This window comes from Oratosquilla oratoria, chromosome 30 (genome assembly GCF_046742065.1).
Source record: "Oratosquilla oratoria isolate Oo_2021 chromosome 30, ASM4674206v1, whole genome shotgun sequence".
In the NCBI taxonomy this organism is placed as follows: Eukaryota; Metazoa; Arthropoda; class Malacostraca; order Stomatopoda; family Squillidae; genus Oratosquilla; species Oratosquilla oratoria.
This window is the reverse complement of record NC_134806.1, coordinates 10,844,170-10,860,666: the sequence shown is the minus strand read 5'-3', so window position 1 is coordinate 10,860,666 and position 16,497 is coordinate 10,844,170. Positions and strand designations below refer to the sequence as shown.

Here is a 16,497-nt window from a genome sequence, read left to right as displayed (position 1 = left end):
CACGTCCATCTGAGGTGTCGAACGTCAATCAAATATCGGCAACGGTTCCCTGGAGCGTTGCGCAGAATATGCACCAAGATATAAACACCAAAAATACCAGATCAAAGTAACCATGGGGTGTGATATCCGGGTGTGCCTTTCATGTCACGACGTCACGTGCCCCGTAGGCCTATGACGGGACCGGGACAACACGGATGACGGCACGGTCCAGAATCACAGCATGTGAAGCAATGTAACTTAGATTGATTTACAACCCTGTGGCTCCTCCCTTCGGAGGTTACGTCCAACCAGATGCCGACTTTTCAGCTTCAAGATTTTGCCCAGCTAGTCCTCTCGTACGAATTTTCAAGAGAACGCTGGCACATGGCATGGTTAAGGGAAGAAAGTTTTACCCGTAGGATCATGTACAAGAGGCAAAAATAGGAGATGATTACACGATACCACTTTGTTTTGAACCTTAATTCACCGTTGGCAGCCATGTTAATCATTTGAAGACTGATGTAAATCAACATGGGCCGCCCATTTTCGTTATTCAGTTGCCATGACGGTCAAAATATTTCAATTCTAACACAAAATTATAGTTTTCTCCTTTACTTTCCAGCCAGGAAAAGTAGTAATTATAAAAATATATGATAAGATAAACTGCACTGATAGTAGTATTACGTCCAGCTCTGCGAAAAATCACCTAAAAGGTCTAAAATAAGCAAGACTCCCGCGCAGGGCTGAGGACACAAAGGCAGACGATGTAAACATTGCTCATACTTTCTATCTAACTGTCCAGATATTTGGTCATTTACTGTATAATACAATGCAGATATTAATGTTATATATCTAATTCATCATATGATTAAAGATACATAGGAATCCATGTGTCATAATGTCAGAATATAACTAGTTCTGCTATTGATCGTACCGTGCGTAGTGTGTGTGGCTTAGCTCATCAGGTTATGGTCTGGCCGGGAGAACGAAGCGCTTTGATTGGTGATCGTCGCGTTTTCTCCCACTTAATGGCAAGTTTATAAGAAAACGGCACTGTTTTATATTCGGCTACCTTCATCTCAGTTTCTTCTATTTATGTAGATACTGGGAAATATTGTACAAATTATGTCCAATACTAAAAGTAGGACCTTTAGGAGGACTGTGTTAACAGTGTTTTCTTTCGTTGTCGGTATGAAAGTGTTTTGGCTACTATAGGCAGCAACACTACACACGCATACACACAAACACACACATACGCACACACACACACACGCACGCACACACAGACACACTCACACAAACGGCAACTCGTGCCTCTTGCCTCTTCTTCAGTCCCGCTGTGGTGGTTGGTTGTCACGGTGGTGTAGCGGCGCGGCGCGCTCTCTCTCCTTCTCTCTAGCTCTGTCCCTGCCTCCACCCTGCGCTGTTGCTCCTGCTGCTACTTGCTGCTTGTTTGTTGACACTTCTCTGCCGCAGGTCCAGTCACGAAAACAGGCAGGCTGCAAGCAGCATAAGTGTTGCCCTCTAAACGGACCGAATCTAACGGAGTGGTAGTGGGGTTCGTGTAAGCTGTGGCTGTCCAGCTATTGCTCCCGACACAGGAAGCTAGTGTTTGCGTGTTTTGTGAATAGTGTGTTTTGGTGTACGGTATAAAGGCATGGACGATCAGGCTCGAGGCATGATGCATCCCACGACGCAAGGGATGCTTATGCCACAGCATTATGGTATGGGGGGTTCCGTGGACCCCAGCCAGGGGGCTGCCACCCCCGACACGGAAGCACGGAAGCAGGACATTAATACAATCCTCGAACAGATCATGAACATCACGGACCAGAGTTTGGACGAAGCCCAAGCAAGGTGAGTAACCCTTTCATCCGACCTTCACTTGCGGAGTTGCGGGTACCCCACCAGTAAGGCGTATTTCATCTATGCGTGATAGTACGCTACTCTGTTTACAAAAGAAAGTATTATCTTCCTTATTTACAAAGCATGACAGGATGTATGGCGTTGTTCCGTGTTAGCAAGGGACTTGCGTGAAACTTGCAGTGGGACGGGCTGGCATGGCTAATCTATTTTCAGACTGTGGCCCCGACAACCCTGCTAGTCGCTGCCACACCATCCCAGATTACCGGACAAGTTAGGCAGGATGTGGATGTAGAATGATTCACCCTTTTGCACAACACCTAATATAATGCTTAGCTCTCAAAGGGAACCAGCATTTCATGCCAAAACATGCAAAGTTAGACACCCATTCTCACAGATAAATAAAAACGAATTGGTACGGATGTAAAAATAATGTTTTGTTTACAAATCACGATATGCGCATAACGACAGCTGAGTATGACGGCATATAAACAAGCAGTTACAAAAATATTCAGGTTGTACGCCATTTGTTGTATGCAAATACATCAAAGGTCATAACATCAGCTGTCCATATTATCCTATGTAAAACAATACGGGTCAGTGATATATGGTAAATACTACATTATGTCTTAAGGTTGTAATTTTTGCATGTACTTTACTGATAAAAACGGGATGTACAACAAGGAAGTCGGAAGGCAAAAATCCAAATTCGTCAATAATGACATTTGAGATTATATTGCAAAATAATTAATAACAATAATAGTAGTAAGATAATGATTTAGTTATAGCGACAGTGGCTGGGCATTCTCAAGGAAATTGGAAGAATAACTGGAACAAGTTCAACCGCAGTCGGCGTAGTGATTTGCGGTCACGAGCGACAACGCGCCACAACGACGCGCGGGTTCTGTACTCTTCCATCGATGTGCCATTTATCCACTCTAAATATTCCTCCAGTTAATTTATCTGAACATAGCTTCGTGTATAATGACTGTTGTCTCAATGTTTTACCTATAAAATTGTCATATTTACATTGATACAACGCAATTCATTGTGTTAAAAATCGTGTCTATTTTCTAGTATAGTATATGTAAAAACATGTGTGTATATATGTGTATATATATATATATATATATATGTAATGTGTATGTGTACATATATATGTACTCAATATGAATATTGAATAATACACACACACACACACACACACATATAAATATATATATATATATATATATATATATATGTGTGTAGTGTGTGTATACATTTATTACATGTAAATTATTTTATATATATATATATATATATATATATATACACACACACAAACCATGCATGTATGTGTACATTTTTTCTATAGAATGTATGTTTGTATACAAAATTCGATGTAAAATTGTATGTGAAAATATGGTTTACCTGTGTCCATTTTTTTTTTTTTTTTTTTTTTTTTTTTTATAATTTTAAATACATCTCAATTGGGCAACAAATAGGTGTGTGTGTGTATCTATATATATATATATATATATATATATGTATATATATATGTATATATATATATGTATATGTGGGTCATCAGTATTATTGTATATGTATATATATATGTGTGTGTGTGTGTGTGTGTGTGTGTATATATGTATATATATGTATATATATATATATATGTATATATATATACAGTATATATATATATATATATATATACATATATATATATATATATGTGTGTGTGTGTGTATATGTGTGTGTGTGTGTGTGTATATGTGTGTGTGTGTGTATATATATATATATATATATATGTATACATATATGTATATATATATATACATATATTATATATATATACATTGAATATATGCTATATAATATTTAATTGATATGTAAAATTGTATGCATTGTATGTTGTACCATTCAACATGTATGATAGAATTACTTTGTATATATTGATATAATATGATTATGTAAAGCAATATATGGTATGTATATATATATATATATATATATATATATATATATATATATATATATAATGTGTGTATGACAAAGATTATAATGTGTATAAATTTGTATATATTTTTATGTGCAAAAATGTCTAAAAATACATGAATATTTGTATGTATATATCTGTATAGACATGTGTGTGTATAAAAATTATATATATATATATATATTTACCAACTTGTATTTACATAGTTGTATTTTACGGGAAGGGGAGCTATGCTTGTGATGCTCCGTCTTCATATCTCATTTTATCTAGACTGTTTTTAAATTTGTGTATCGCTTTTGCACACACCACATTTTCATCTAACTTGTTCCAAACATCTATTATCCTGTGGGTAAAGCTGTTCTTTTTCAGGTCTCTTCTATAATTGTCTTTCTTGATTTTCTTTCCATGTCCTCTTGTATTTCTACTATCCCATTTTATTAGGTCCTCTCTATCTATAATTTCCATGCCTTTCATGATTCTATAAATAGTTATCAAGTCTTCTCTCTCTCTTCTTTGTTCTAATGTCTGTAGCTCAAGTTTTGCCAGTCTCTCCTCATATGATAGTTCTGAGAGAGTTGGTGCCAATTTTGTAATTGGTTTTTGTATTTCATGTTTTGTCACCATGTCGTCGCTGCATACTCCAATCTTGGTTTTATCAAAGTGACTAGTATTTTCTTCACCATTTCTTTGTCCAAGTATGTAAATGCCACTTTGATTGTTCTTATTAAATTATAAATGTCTCCAAAAATTTTGCTTATATGTTTCTCAGGGGACAGATTATTCATAATAATGACTCCCAGGTCCTTCTCTTTTTCTACTTTTTAATTTCTCCCCCAATTTATATTATCCCACTATTCTTTTTTTGCTTCTTCCAAATTCCATTATGCTACACTTCTTAATATTGAATTCCATCTCCCACTTCCTACTCCATTCCCATACTTTATTGAGATCACTGTATCGATTCACAATTTTCTAGTGTTCACTTTTTTCAACAATTTTGCATTGTCCACAAAGAAGCTCATATAACTTAAAATTCCTTAATCCATATCATTAATATATACAGCAAACTTTATTGGGACCAAAACTGTTCCTTGTGGAACTCCACTAATCATTTCATCCTAATTAGAATATTTGTCTCTTATCACCACACTCATTTTTCTTTCATGCAAGAAGTCTTCCATCCACTTCAGCAGTTTGCCCTGTATTCCTCCTGCAGCTTCTAATTTCTTTAGCAATTTCTTTGTGGCACCTTATCAAAAGCCTTTTTCAGGTCTAGAAATGCACAATCAGCCCATCCATCTCTTTCTGGTTTTATATCTATTAGTCTTGAATAAAAACACATCAAGTTTGTCGCATGATCGTCCTTGTTTAAATCCAGATTGCCTTGGATTTTAGTATGTTGTTTTTTTCCAAATGCCTTACCCATGTAGTTTTGATAATTGTTTCACAAATTTTAGCTACCGTACTTGTAAGAGAGACCAATCTATAGTTACAGTCTTCCTTGTTTCCCTCTTTATATATTGGTACTATATTTGCTCTTTTCCAATCTTCTGGAAATTTAACTTTCTTCAATGAACTGCTTATTAGACTATGTATTTTGTCTTAGTTCATTTCTGCATTCTCTCAGAATCCAATTTACCATTTCTTCTGGTCTATGCGATTTTCTGACATTGAGATTACTCAAGTGATTCATTATTTCCTTCCTTGTTACTTCTATATCTTACATAGGGGGGACTTTCTCCTCCCCCTTGACATCTCTTAAGTTGAGTGTTCTCCCTTGTAAACACTGATTTAAAATGCTTGTTCATAATTTCTGCCATATCAATTTCCTCACTGTATTCAACTCCTTGTCATAGTTTCATAATTCCTGTTTGTTTTTCAGTTTGTTGTTTACAAATCTATAAAATAGTTTTGGTTGTTCTTTACATTTTTCTATGACATCTTTATCATATTTTCTCTTTTGTTCTCTGCGCACTTGTACATATTGATTTCTGTAACTAGTATATATTTTCCATTTTTCAGGTCATTTGTCTTTCTTCCATTTTATCCAAGCTTTATCCCTTTTGTCTTTTAACTCCCTACATCTTTTGTTTTACCAACACTTTACATATCCTTTTCTTGTTTTTGTCTTGGAACATACTTTTCCACTCCTTTATAAATTGTCAAAATATTCCATTTCTCTTGTACTGTTGTTTCCTCCTTGTGTATCCTTTCCCAGTCTGCTTTTCAATCTTGTCCACGGTTTCAGGTTCTGATGTTATTATTAGGTTCACTCTCGATGGTTCCTCCTCATTTCTATATCTAGTATTCTCTTGTATCCATTGTGTCACTGTATGTTCTATAATCATATTAAGTAGTACATTTCCCCATAGGTCATCTCCACCCTTCACTGTCATCTCTTCCCAGCAGATTTCTTTCCAATTAAAGTCACCCATTATAACTATTCTTCCTCCATCTTCTGTTATTTTATTTAGTGTTATCCTTGTGTCTTCTAACATATTTTTGTGTTCTCTCACTTCCCACAAAGCCATTTTAGGAGGCACATAATTTACCACAAACTTCCTGCTCTTCTCATCCCTGTCCTCTATTTCCATCATAATCATCTCTACTCTATTCTTTCCATATGTAATATTCCTCATATTTATATCCTTCTTAGTCAGGAACATAACTCCACCCCCTTGTTTTACTTCTCTGTTTCTAATCCAATAATTATATGCACCATGTCCTACTCTGTTGGGTGGTAATGGACCTTTCAATTTTGTCTACAGTTTCCATTATGTCAGGTTCTTTTTCCCTCTGGTTCATTCAGTTCATTCAAGCCTGTTATTAAGCCATCTATATTTGAAAAATGCTTTTAATTTTCTGTTACCTCCATCCTGTTTTCTGTTTCCCTTCCCTTTTTGTCTTCTATGAACTATTTCCTCACTTTCATATCCACTACTTTCCAATAGAATATCTCTGTCTGACTGTTCTGTTCTCGTTTTTTTCCTTAGCTTTTTCCTTTTTTGTTTTCTCTTCCTCTCTTTCCTCTTTATTCATCTCTCTTTTTATCCATACATGCTTATACTGGTCACTTTCTACTAGTTTCCCTGTTTTTGACAAGATATGCTCTGCAATCATTTGTGACCCGAATTTAACCTTGGTCTGGTCTTGTCTATATTGTATTTCCCTAGTCTATATATTTCTTCAGTTACTTTCCCTATTATTCATCTTCTTGAACTACTTTTAATACCTTGTTTACTTTTCCCTTCTCCTTTACTCTTGTAGTCCTATTTGGATTATGCTTCTCTTCCATTCCTAATATAATTATACATTTTTATCTGCCAAGTCTCTTACTATATTCCCCCTCTCTTATCACTTTAATAACTGTGTTCTTTGTTTCTTCTTTCATCTGTTGTTTCACTATATCTCTAAATTAAAATTTGTTATTCTCTTGGACTTTATTTCCAACCACTTACCTCTTTTGCTATGGACTCTTTATTATTCCTCTTTAATTCCTCATTCTCATCCTTTATTCTATTAACTGTCTTTTTAATTCTTCTATTTCATTAGATAGATTTTGGTTCACCTTTAGTTCTTCCAGTTTATCAACTCTTTGTGTAACTAGTGTTAGTTGGTTAAACCTAACCTCCCATGCTTCGTTCATTTTTTTTAGTTTCTCCTCTAGATTTACTAGTCAGGGGAGGTTGTCTATTCCTCCCTCATTAAATCCATAAAAGTAGTTATCTCCTCTTTTCATTGAGCTGCTATCATCTATATTTCTACTTTTAATTCTTCTGCTCACCTTTTGTTGACACCCCTTCTGACATCCGGGGCCCATTCGTCCCCTTTCTCATTCTCTTCCATTATCCTCAATAAAGTCTCCCCTTCTTTTTCTTCACCTGTCCATTACACCACGAGCTTTCCCCTTCCCTACTAATACTTGATACTTGATGTGACGATTCGATGCTGAGCTCCGTCTTGCATGATGCTCTGCTCAGCTGAAAACGATTATACTAGCACCAAAATCCGTCCTCATTGACATGCTGTCCATGTCATAGCACTCAGTGAACAAATACGCCGGAAGTACTCCCTTGTCGCTGAAATCCATGAAAATTGCCTTTTTTTTTTCTCTCTCCCAGTATGGCATGTATATACCTACCTGGTTGTATTTTACGAGAAGGGGAGCTATGCTCATGGTGTCCTGTCTCCATATCTCATTCTATCTAGACCGTTTTTAAATTCGTGTATTGTTTTTGCACACACCACATTCTCATCTAATGTTTCAAAAGTGTATTATACTGTGGGGAAAGCTGTTGTTCTTCAGGTCTCTTCTATAATTGTCTTTCTTGATTTTCTTTCCATGTCCTCTTGTATCTCTACTATCCCATTATATTAGATCCTCTCTATCAATAATTTCCATGCCTTTCATGATTCTATAAATAGTTATCAAGTCTCCTCTCTCTCTTCTTTGTTCTAATGTCTGTAGCTCAAGTTTTGCCAGCCTCTCCTCATATGATAGTTCTGAGAGCGTTGGTGCCAATTTCGTAATTGCTCTTTGTATCCTTTCAAGTTTTGTTATACATTTTTTTTATACTTGGTGACCACGTTGTCGCTGCATACTCCAATTTTGGTCTTATCAAAGTGACTAGTATTTTCTTCACCATATCTTCATCCAGGTATGTAAATGCCACTTTGATATTATTGAATTATAAGTTTCTCCAGAATTTTTTTTGTATGTTTCACAGGGGACATATTATTCATAATGATGACTCCTAGGTCCTTCTTTTTTTCCACTTTTTTAATTTCTTCCTCTCCCAATGTATATGATCCCACTATTCTTTTTTTGCTTCTTCCAAATTCCATTATACTGCACTTCTTAATGTTGAATTTCATCCCACTTCCTACTCCATTCCCATACTTTATTCAGATCGCTTTGCAGTGATTCACAATCTTCTTTAGTGTTCACTTTTTTCAACATTTTTGCATCGTCCCCGAAGAAGCTCATATAACTTTCAATTCCTTCATCCATATCATTAGTATATAGCAAACATTATTGAGGCCAGTATTGTTCCTTGTGGAACTCCATTAATCACCTCATCCCAATTGGTGTTTGTCTCTGATCACCACTTTCATTTTCCTTTCGTGCAAGAAGTCTTCCATCCACATAAGTAGTTTGCCCTGTATTCCTCCTACAGTTTCTAATTTCTTTAGCAATTTCTTATGTGGCACCTTATCAAAAGCCTTTTTCAGGTCTAGAAAGGCATAATCAACCCATCCATCTCTTTCCTGTATCATATCTATTAGTCTTGAATAGAAACATCAGGTTTGCGACATGATCTTCCTTGTCTAAATCCAAACTGCCTTGGATTTAGTACATTGTTTTTTTTTCCAAATGCCTTATCCATGTAATTTTGATCATTCTTTCACAAATTTTAGCTACCGTATTTGTAAGAGAGACCGGTCTATAGTTTGTAGGGTCTTCTTTGTTTACCCCCATATATATTGGTACTATATTTGTTCTTTTCCAATCTTCTGGAACTTTTCCTTCTTTCAATGAACTGCTTATTAGACTGGACCATGCAATTTTCTAACATCGAGATTACCCAAGTGATTCATTATTTCATTCTTTGTTACTTCTATTTCTTTCATAGGGTGGACTTTCTCCTCCCACTCATCATCTCTCAGTTGTATGTTCTCCCTTGTAAACACTGATTTAAAATGCTTGCTCATAATTTCTGTCATTTCTATTTCATCTGTGTATTCTATTCCTCCTTGTCGTAGTTTCACTAATTCTTGTTTGTTTTTCAGTTTATTGTTTACAAATCTATGAAATAGTTTTGATTGATCTTTACATTTTTCTATGACATCTTTTTCGTGTTTTCTTTTTTCTTCTCTGCACACTTATACATATTCATTTCTATAATCAGTAATTTTTTTTTTTTCCTCCATTTTATCCAAGCTTTATTCCTTTTTATCTTTTAACTCTACATCTTTTGTTGTGCCAACATTTTACATATCCTTTTTCTTGTTTTTGTCTTAAACATACTTTTCTACTCCTTATAAATTGTCAAAATTTTCCATTTATATTCTATTGTGGTTTCTTCTTTGTATATCCTTTCCTTGTCTGCTTTTTGAATTTTTTTTCTCATGTTATATTTTTTTTTTTTTTTTTTTTTTTTTTTTTTTTTTTTTTTGTCCTATGTCATTCTTCCCTTTCTATATTGTTCTTTTTTTCATGTATTTTTCTTCATTTTCCAGTTCTACTAATATGTGGTCACTTTTACTTAGTGGTGTCCTATATTCAATCTTGTCCTCTATTTCAGGTTCTGATGTGATTATTAGGTCTAGTCTTGATGGCTCTTCCTCATTTCTATACCTAGTATTCTCTTGTATCCATTGTGTCATTGCATGTTCTATAATCATATCAAGTAGTACATTTCCCCATAGGTCATCTCCACCCTTCACTGTCATTTCTTCCGAGCAAATTTCTATACAATTAAAGTCACCCATTATAATTTTTCTTCCATCTTCCATTATCTTATTTGGTGTTATTCTTGTCTTCTAACATATTTTTGTGTTCTCTCTCTTCCCACCAAGCCATTTTAGGAGGCACATAATTTACCTTAAACTTCCTGCTAATCTTGCCCCTGTCCTCTATTTCCATCATGATAATTTCCACTCTATTCTCTCCATATGTAATATTCCTCACATTTATATCCTTCTTAGTCACGAACATAACTCCACCCCCTTGTTTTACTTCTCTGTTTCTAATCCAATAATTATATACACCATGCTCTACACTGTTGGGGGGTAATGGACCTTTCAGTTTTGTCTCTACAATTCCCATTATATCAGGCTCCTTTTCCATCAGGTAATCATTCAGTTCATTCAAGCCTGTTATTAATCCATCTAAATTTGTGAAGGACACTTTTAATTATCTGTTACCTCCATCCTGTTTTCTGTTTCCCTTCTGTTTTTCTTTCCTATGAACCATTTTGTCACTTTCATACCCACTATCCAATAGATTTTGTCTTTGACTGTTCTGTTCTCATTTTTTCCTTAGCTTCAATTGTTTTTGTTTTCTCTTCCTCTCTTTCCTCTTTATTCATCTCTTTTTATCCATACCTGTTTGTACTGATCACTTTCTGCTAGTTTCCCTGTTTTTGATAAGACATTCTCTGTTGTTTGTGACCCGAATTTAACCTTAATTGGTCTGGTCTTGTCTATACTGTATTTCCCAAGTCTCTATATTTCTTCAATTTCTTTCCCTATTTCCTGTTCACCTTTTTGAAATATATATAGTACCCTGTTCACTGTTTCTTTTTCCTCTTTTACTCTTGTATTCCTATTTGGATTGTTTCTCTTCCATTCCTAACATAATTATACTTTTTCTTATCTGCTAAGCCTAGTACTATATTCTCCTTCTCTCTCATCACTTGAATAATTGCGTCCATAGTGTGTTCCTTCATATGTTGTTTCACTTTATCTCTAAATTCAATTTTGCTATTTTCCTGAACCTTTTTTCCAACCACTTACCTCTTTTTCTATGGACTCTTTATTCTCTTTATTATTATTCTTTAATTCCTAATTCTCATCCTTTACTTCTTTTAACTGTCTTTTTAATTCTTCTATTTATTTGGATTTTGGTTCTCCTTCTTTAGTTCTTCCAATTTATCAACTGTTTGTGTAACCAGTGTAAGTTGACTGAACCTAACCTCCCACTGTTCGTTCATTTTTGTTAGTTTTTCCTCTAGACTTACTAATCGGGGGAGGTTGTCATCTTGTCCCTCATTAAATCCATGGAAATAATCATCTCCACCTTCCATTGCTCTGCTCTTATCTATATTTCTAATTTTTACATTTTTACTCATTTCTTCAACTTCACCTCTATCGTCTGCGCACCTTTTGTTGACATTCCTTCTGACTTCTGGGGCCCAATCGTCCCCTTCCTCATTTCCTTCCATTTTCCTAAGTAATCCCTCCCCTTCTTTTTCTTCACCTTCCCACTACACCATGAGCTTTTCCCTTCCCTACTAATGCAACACAAGTACTTCCTCGTCATTGATATCCACAAAAATTGAAGTTTTTCCTGGAGTTCCAATCTTCACTGTCACTTCGACTGTCGTATGTGTGTGTGTATTTATGTATATATATATATATATATATATATATATATATATAATGTGTGTGTGTGAGTGTATTTACCTAGTTGTATTATATGGGAAGGGGAGCTATGCTCATGGTGACCTGTTTTTGTATCTTGCAAGATCAAGTTTTTTAAATTCTTGTATTGTGTTTGCACACTCTATTTCTTCATCAAATTTGTTCCATATATTTGTCATTCTGTGTGGGAAGTTGTTCTTTTTCAGGTCTCTTCTGTAGTTATCCTTTTCGAGTTTCATTGCATGTCCTCTTGTTTTTCCTCTGTCCTGCTTTAATAAGTCCTCTCTATCAAGGCATTCTTTTTCTTTCATAATTCAGTAGATGGTTAGTAGGTCCCCTCATTCTCTTCTTTGTTCTAGGGTTGGTAATTCCAGTTCAACCAGTCTTTGTTCATATGTCAGGTTTGCAAGTGTTGGGACCAACTTTGTTTTTGCTCTTTGTATTCTTTCTAATTTTCTTGTATTCTTTTTTGTACTGAGTGACCATATCGGCGCTTCATGTTCCAGTTTTGGCCTTATCGGTGTTTGTAATATTTTCTTGATAATTTCCTTATCCAGGTGTAATATATGTGTGTATATAATATGTATATATATATAGTTTGTATGTATATGTATATATATATATATATGTGTGTGTGTGTGTGTGTACAGGGTGTTCGGGATAAATTTGATCATTTTTTTATCTCTCAATTCAGAACCATTTGAAGGAATTGATAGTGGCAAAGTGAAATGGATAGCTGATTCTCTGTACTATTGGTGGTAGTGAGAGCTAGAGAGCATGGATGATAGGAAAGAACCAGAATATTGGAAGAGAATGACTTGCATCATGATAATTCATGACAAATTAAAAAATTTGGAAGCCTTAGCTGCAGCTCAGAGCTCCTTGAATACCATGAAGGCTATGAGATGTGAGCTGGAGAATTGCAGCGGAGAAATGGAAGCTGTGGCCAGTAGAAAGGATCATAGCAGGCGTTCTGACTCTGTCCGCACAACAAAATATGTCGAGAAGCTCCAACAAAAGGTATGGCAAGATCCAGGCAAGGCAATGCCGACCTTGGCGAGAGAGAATGGTGTGGAGTGGTGACTATGAAGAAAGCTACTCCTCATACAAGAGGCTCAAGGGCCAACTACTCACTGCCAAGGCCCTTTAGAACTGCCTTATGAAAGCCAAGAAACTCCTGAACAAGGTCAAACACCCAGTTGAGCCAAGGATGCTCTGGTTCTTCTCAGATGAGAAGAACATCTGCCAGGACCAGTTGTGCAATGTGCAGAACAACAGGTGGCTAGCCTACAGTCCACACAAAGTCCCACACTTTATGAAGACCAAGTTCCCTCAAACTATGATGGTCTTTGAGTGTGTTTCCAACAAAGGCCACGTCAAGTCACCCCACATCTTAGAAGAGGGACTCTGACTCACTTCATATGGCTATATTGGATTACTGTCCACTGTTGTCAAGTGCTGGGTGGAGAGGATGGTTGTGGGAAGATCATAGGTGTGGCAGCAGGACTCAGCTCGATGGGGAAGGCCATGGATGGCTTCTTCAAGTGAGTTGTATTTGGCAAAAGATCCTGTAAGCGATGCACTTTGAATTTTAAGAATACATCAATTTTAGGCCAAGATAAGACATTTTTCTTTCTTTTCCAAAAAAGTGTAAAATTTATCCCAAACGCCCTGGAACAAATTGGATGAAACAATAGTGTGTGCAAAAACCATACAAAAATTTAAGAACAAACTATATGCTGAGAGATACAAAGACAGGCCAGTGCAAGCATGGCTACCCTCTCAGTATAATACAACTAGGTAAATACATACAAAAAGCTTTTGACAAAGTACCACACAAAAAATATTAAAGAAACTCGAACATATAGGAGGGATACAAGGGAACCTACTAAAATGGATGGAGGACTTCCTGATTGGTAGAAAGATGAGTGTAGTGCTCAGAGAAAAATATTCAGATTGGAAAGAGGTGATCAGTGGACTACCACAAGGATCTGTACTATATCTCATCTATGTATGTGAATGACATGGATGAGGATGTGAAATGTTACATGAGCTTCTTTGCTGATGATGCCAAAATGTTAATGAAAGTAAAAACTGAAGAGGATTGCGAATCACTGAAAGAAAACCTGAATAAGGTATGGAACTGGAGTCAGAAATGGGAGGTGGACTTCAATATTAAGAAGTGTAGCATAATGGAGTTGGAAAAAGCAATAACAGAGTATCAGGACAATATGGAATTGGAACCAAGGAGGTAAAGAAGGAGAGATCCAAAAAATATTTGGGTGTAATTATCTCAAATTACTTATCCTATGACAAACAGATAAACAAAATTGTTGGAGAATCTTACAACTTGCTAAGATCAATAAAAGTGGTATTTACATATTTGGACGAAGAAATTATTAAAAAAATATTGGTCACACTGATAAAGCCTAGACTAGAATATGCGGCAACATTGTGGTCACCCAGTACCAAAAAGAATATAAAGAAAATAGAATCCAGAGAGCAGCAACAAAAATGGCACCTGCACTTACAAACTTGTCATATGAGGAGAGATTGGCCAAACTAGATTTACCGACTCTGGAGCAAAGAGAGAGAGGTGACTTACTGACCAACAGAATCATGAAAGGCACAGAAATACTTCATAGAGAGGACATGTTAAACTGGGACAGGAGAAGCACAAGAGGACATGGAAAGAAAATAAAAAAACATAGCTACAGAAGAGATCTTAAGAAAAACCGTTTTCCACATAGAGTGGTAGACACTTGGAACAAACTGAACAAGGAAATAGTGTGCGCAAAAACCATTCATGAGTTTAAAAGCAAACTAGACACTGCGAGATACAAAGGTGGGACACCACGAGCATAGCTCCCCTTCCTGCAAAATACAACTAGGTAAATACATATATATATATATACACTATATATATATATATATAGTATATATATATATATATATATATATATATATATATATATATATATATATATACACACTGTTATAGAAGAGATTTAGAAAAGAACAGATTTCCCCACAGGGTAATAGACTTTTGGAACAAGTTAGATGAAAATGTGGTATGTGCAAAAAATGGTACACGAATTTAAAAACAGTCTAGGTAAAACGAGATATGAAGATGGGACACCACGAGCATAGCTCCCCTTCCTGTAAAATAAAACTAGGTAAATACACACACACATACATATATATATATACAGTCACTATCCGAGTTACAACATACGCGAGTTACGACCACCCATACTTACAACCACATCTAGCAGATGCCTATTATGAGTTTACTGTACATGTCTGGCAGCACAGTGCATAAGATAGTTGTGGCAACCGGCATCGCGTACGGCAGTTATGGCAGAGATGGAAAAGTTGCTATACATGTGGTTGGAAGATAATAGGCAAAGAAATGTGAGTGACGTTGCAAGCAGTGCAAAGTAAGGCTACAAGTTAATTTCACATGTTGAAAGAACGTGCAGGTGAAGAATACGCTTCACATAAATTCATAGTGAGTGCTGGGTGGTTTTGTTGCTTTCGAGAGTGTTACCAGGTTCACCACGTGTTGTCGAAAGGTGAGGCTGCTAGCAGTGATGCGTCTGCAGCTAAGGCATTTGTGGAAGAGTTTGATAAATTATGGATGAAGGATATTTACGTACGTATGACCACATCTAGCTGATACCTATTATGAGTTTACTAATACGAATACACTATAATAAATATTTTCTTTAACTTACCATATCATATTAACAACTAAGCAACTGAAAATAATACTATACAACTGTAGGAGAGAAGCCAAACGCAGAGTATGGGATCCAATGTATTTAACGTTTTGTCCACCAGGGCTTCTTCAGAAATAACATAGTGGACAAACATCTGACTCCTTATATAACCTGAGCTTGCGGGGAGAAACGAACATGAAACTGGTGTTAAAAAAAAAAAAAAAGTAGAGACTGAACAACTTCACACCAGGCTTAATGACCCCCTTATGGGTCGATAGCCTTAAAAAAGTCCACTATGTTATTTCGGGAGAAGCCCTGCTGGGCACAACGTTAAATACATTGAATCCCATACTCTGCGTTTGGCTTCTCTCCTACAGTGCTGTTGCAGTCATTGCTGCTTTTACTCAATGCTGTATACAAAGATAAATGTACTGTACCTATATCTCACACTTAGAATGGATTGAAATGGATGAGAAAAATAGATCTCAAAATTCACATATATTTAGAGTACATACAACAATTGAAGAATTAAGAAAAAATTATTAAAAGGAAACTACAATTTAAAAAACTTAAAAATGGTAAGCAAGGTTATATTTAATACGTGTGTGTGTGTGTGTATATACAGGTATAGTATATACATACAGTACCTACAATTATAAAAATGAAACTAAAAAGCATTGATGAATAAACAATAAACAGCTTGTATTTAATAGTATTCAATAGAAAAAGTTACTTAAAAATGCAACAGATTGATATCATGTATCCTAGAGTAGAACCCTCGTGTCGGCCATTTTGAATAGGATCCGT

The 16,497-nt window shown here is 35.7% G+C and overlaps 1 protein-coding gene across 1 annotated transcript in view; it reads left to right on the top strand.

Moving 5' to 3' along the window:
- Positions 1-1,287: 1,287 nt before the first annotated feature.
- The window catches only part of LOC143041339 (homeobox protein extradenticle-like), a 70,740-nt gene continuing 55,530 nt past the window's right edge, over positions 1,288-16,497 (top strand). Inside the window, exon 1 of the mRNA XM_076213161.1 lies at positions 1,288-1,836. Coding sequence (XP_076069276.1) covers positions 1,637-1,836 — 200 coding nt within the window. The 5' untranslated portion in view covers positions 1,288-1,636. The remainder of the gene's footprint in view (positions 1,837-16,497) is intronic.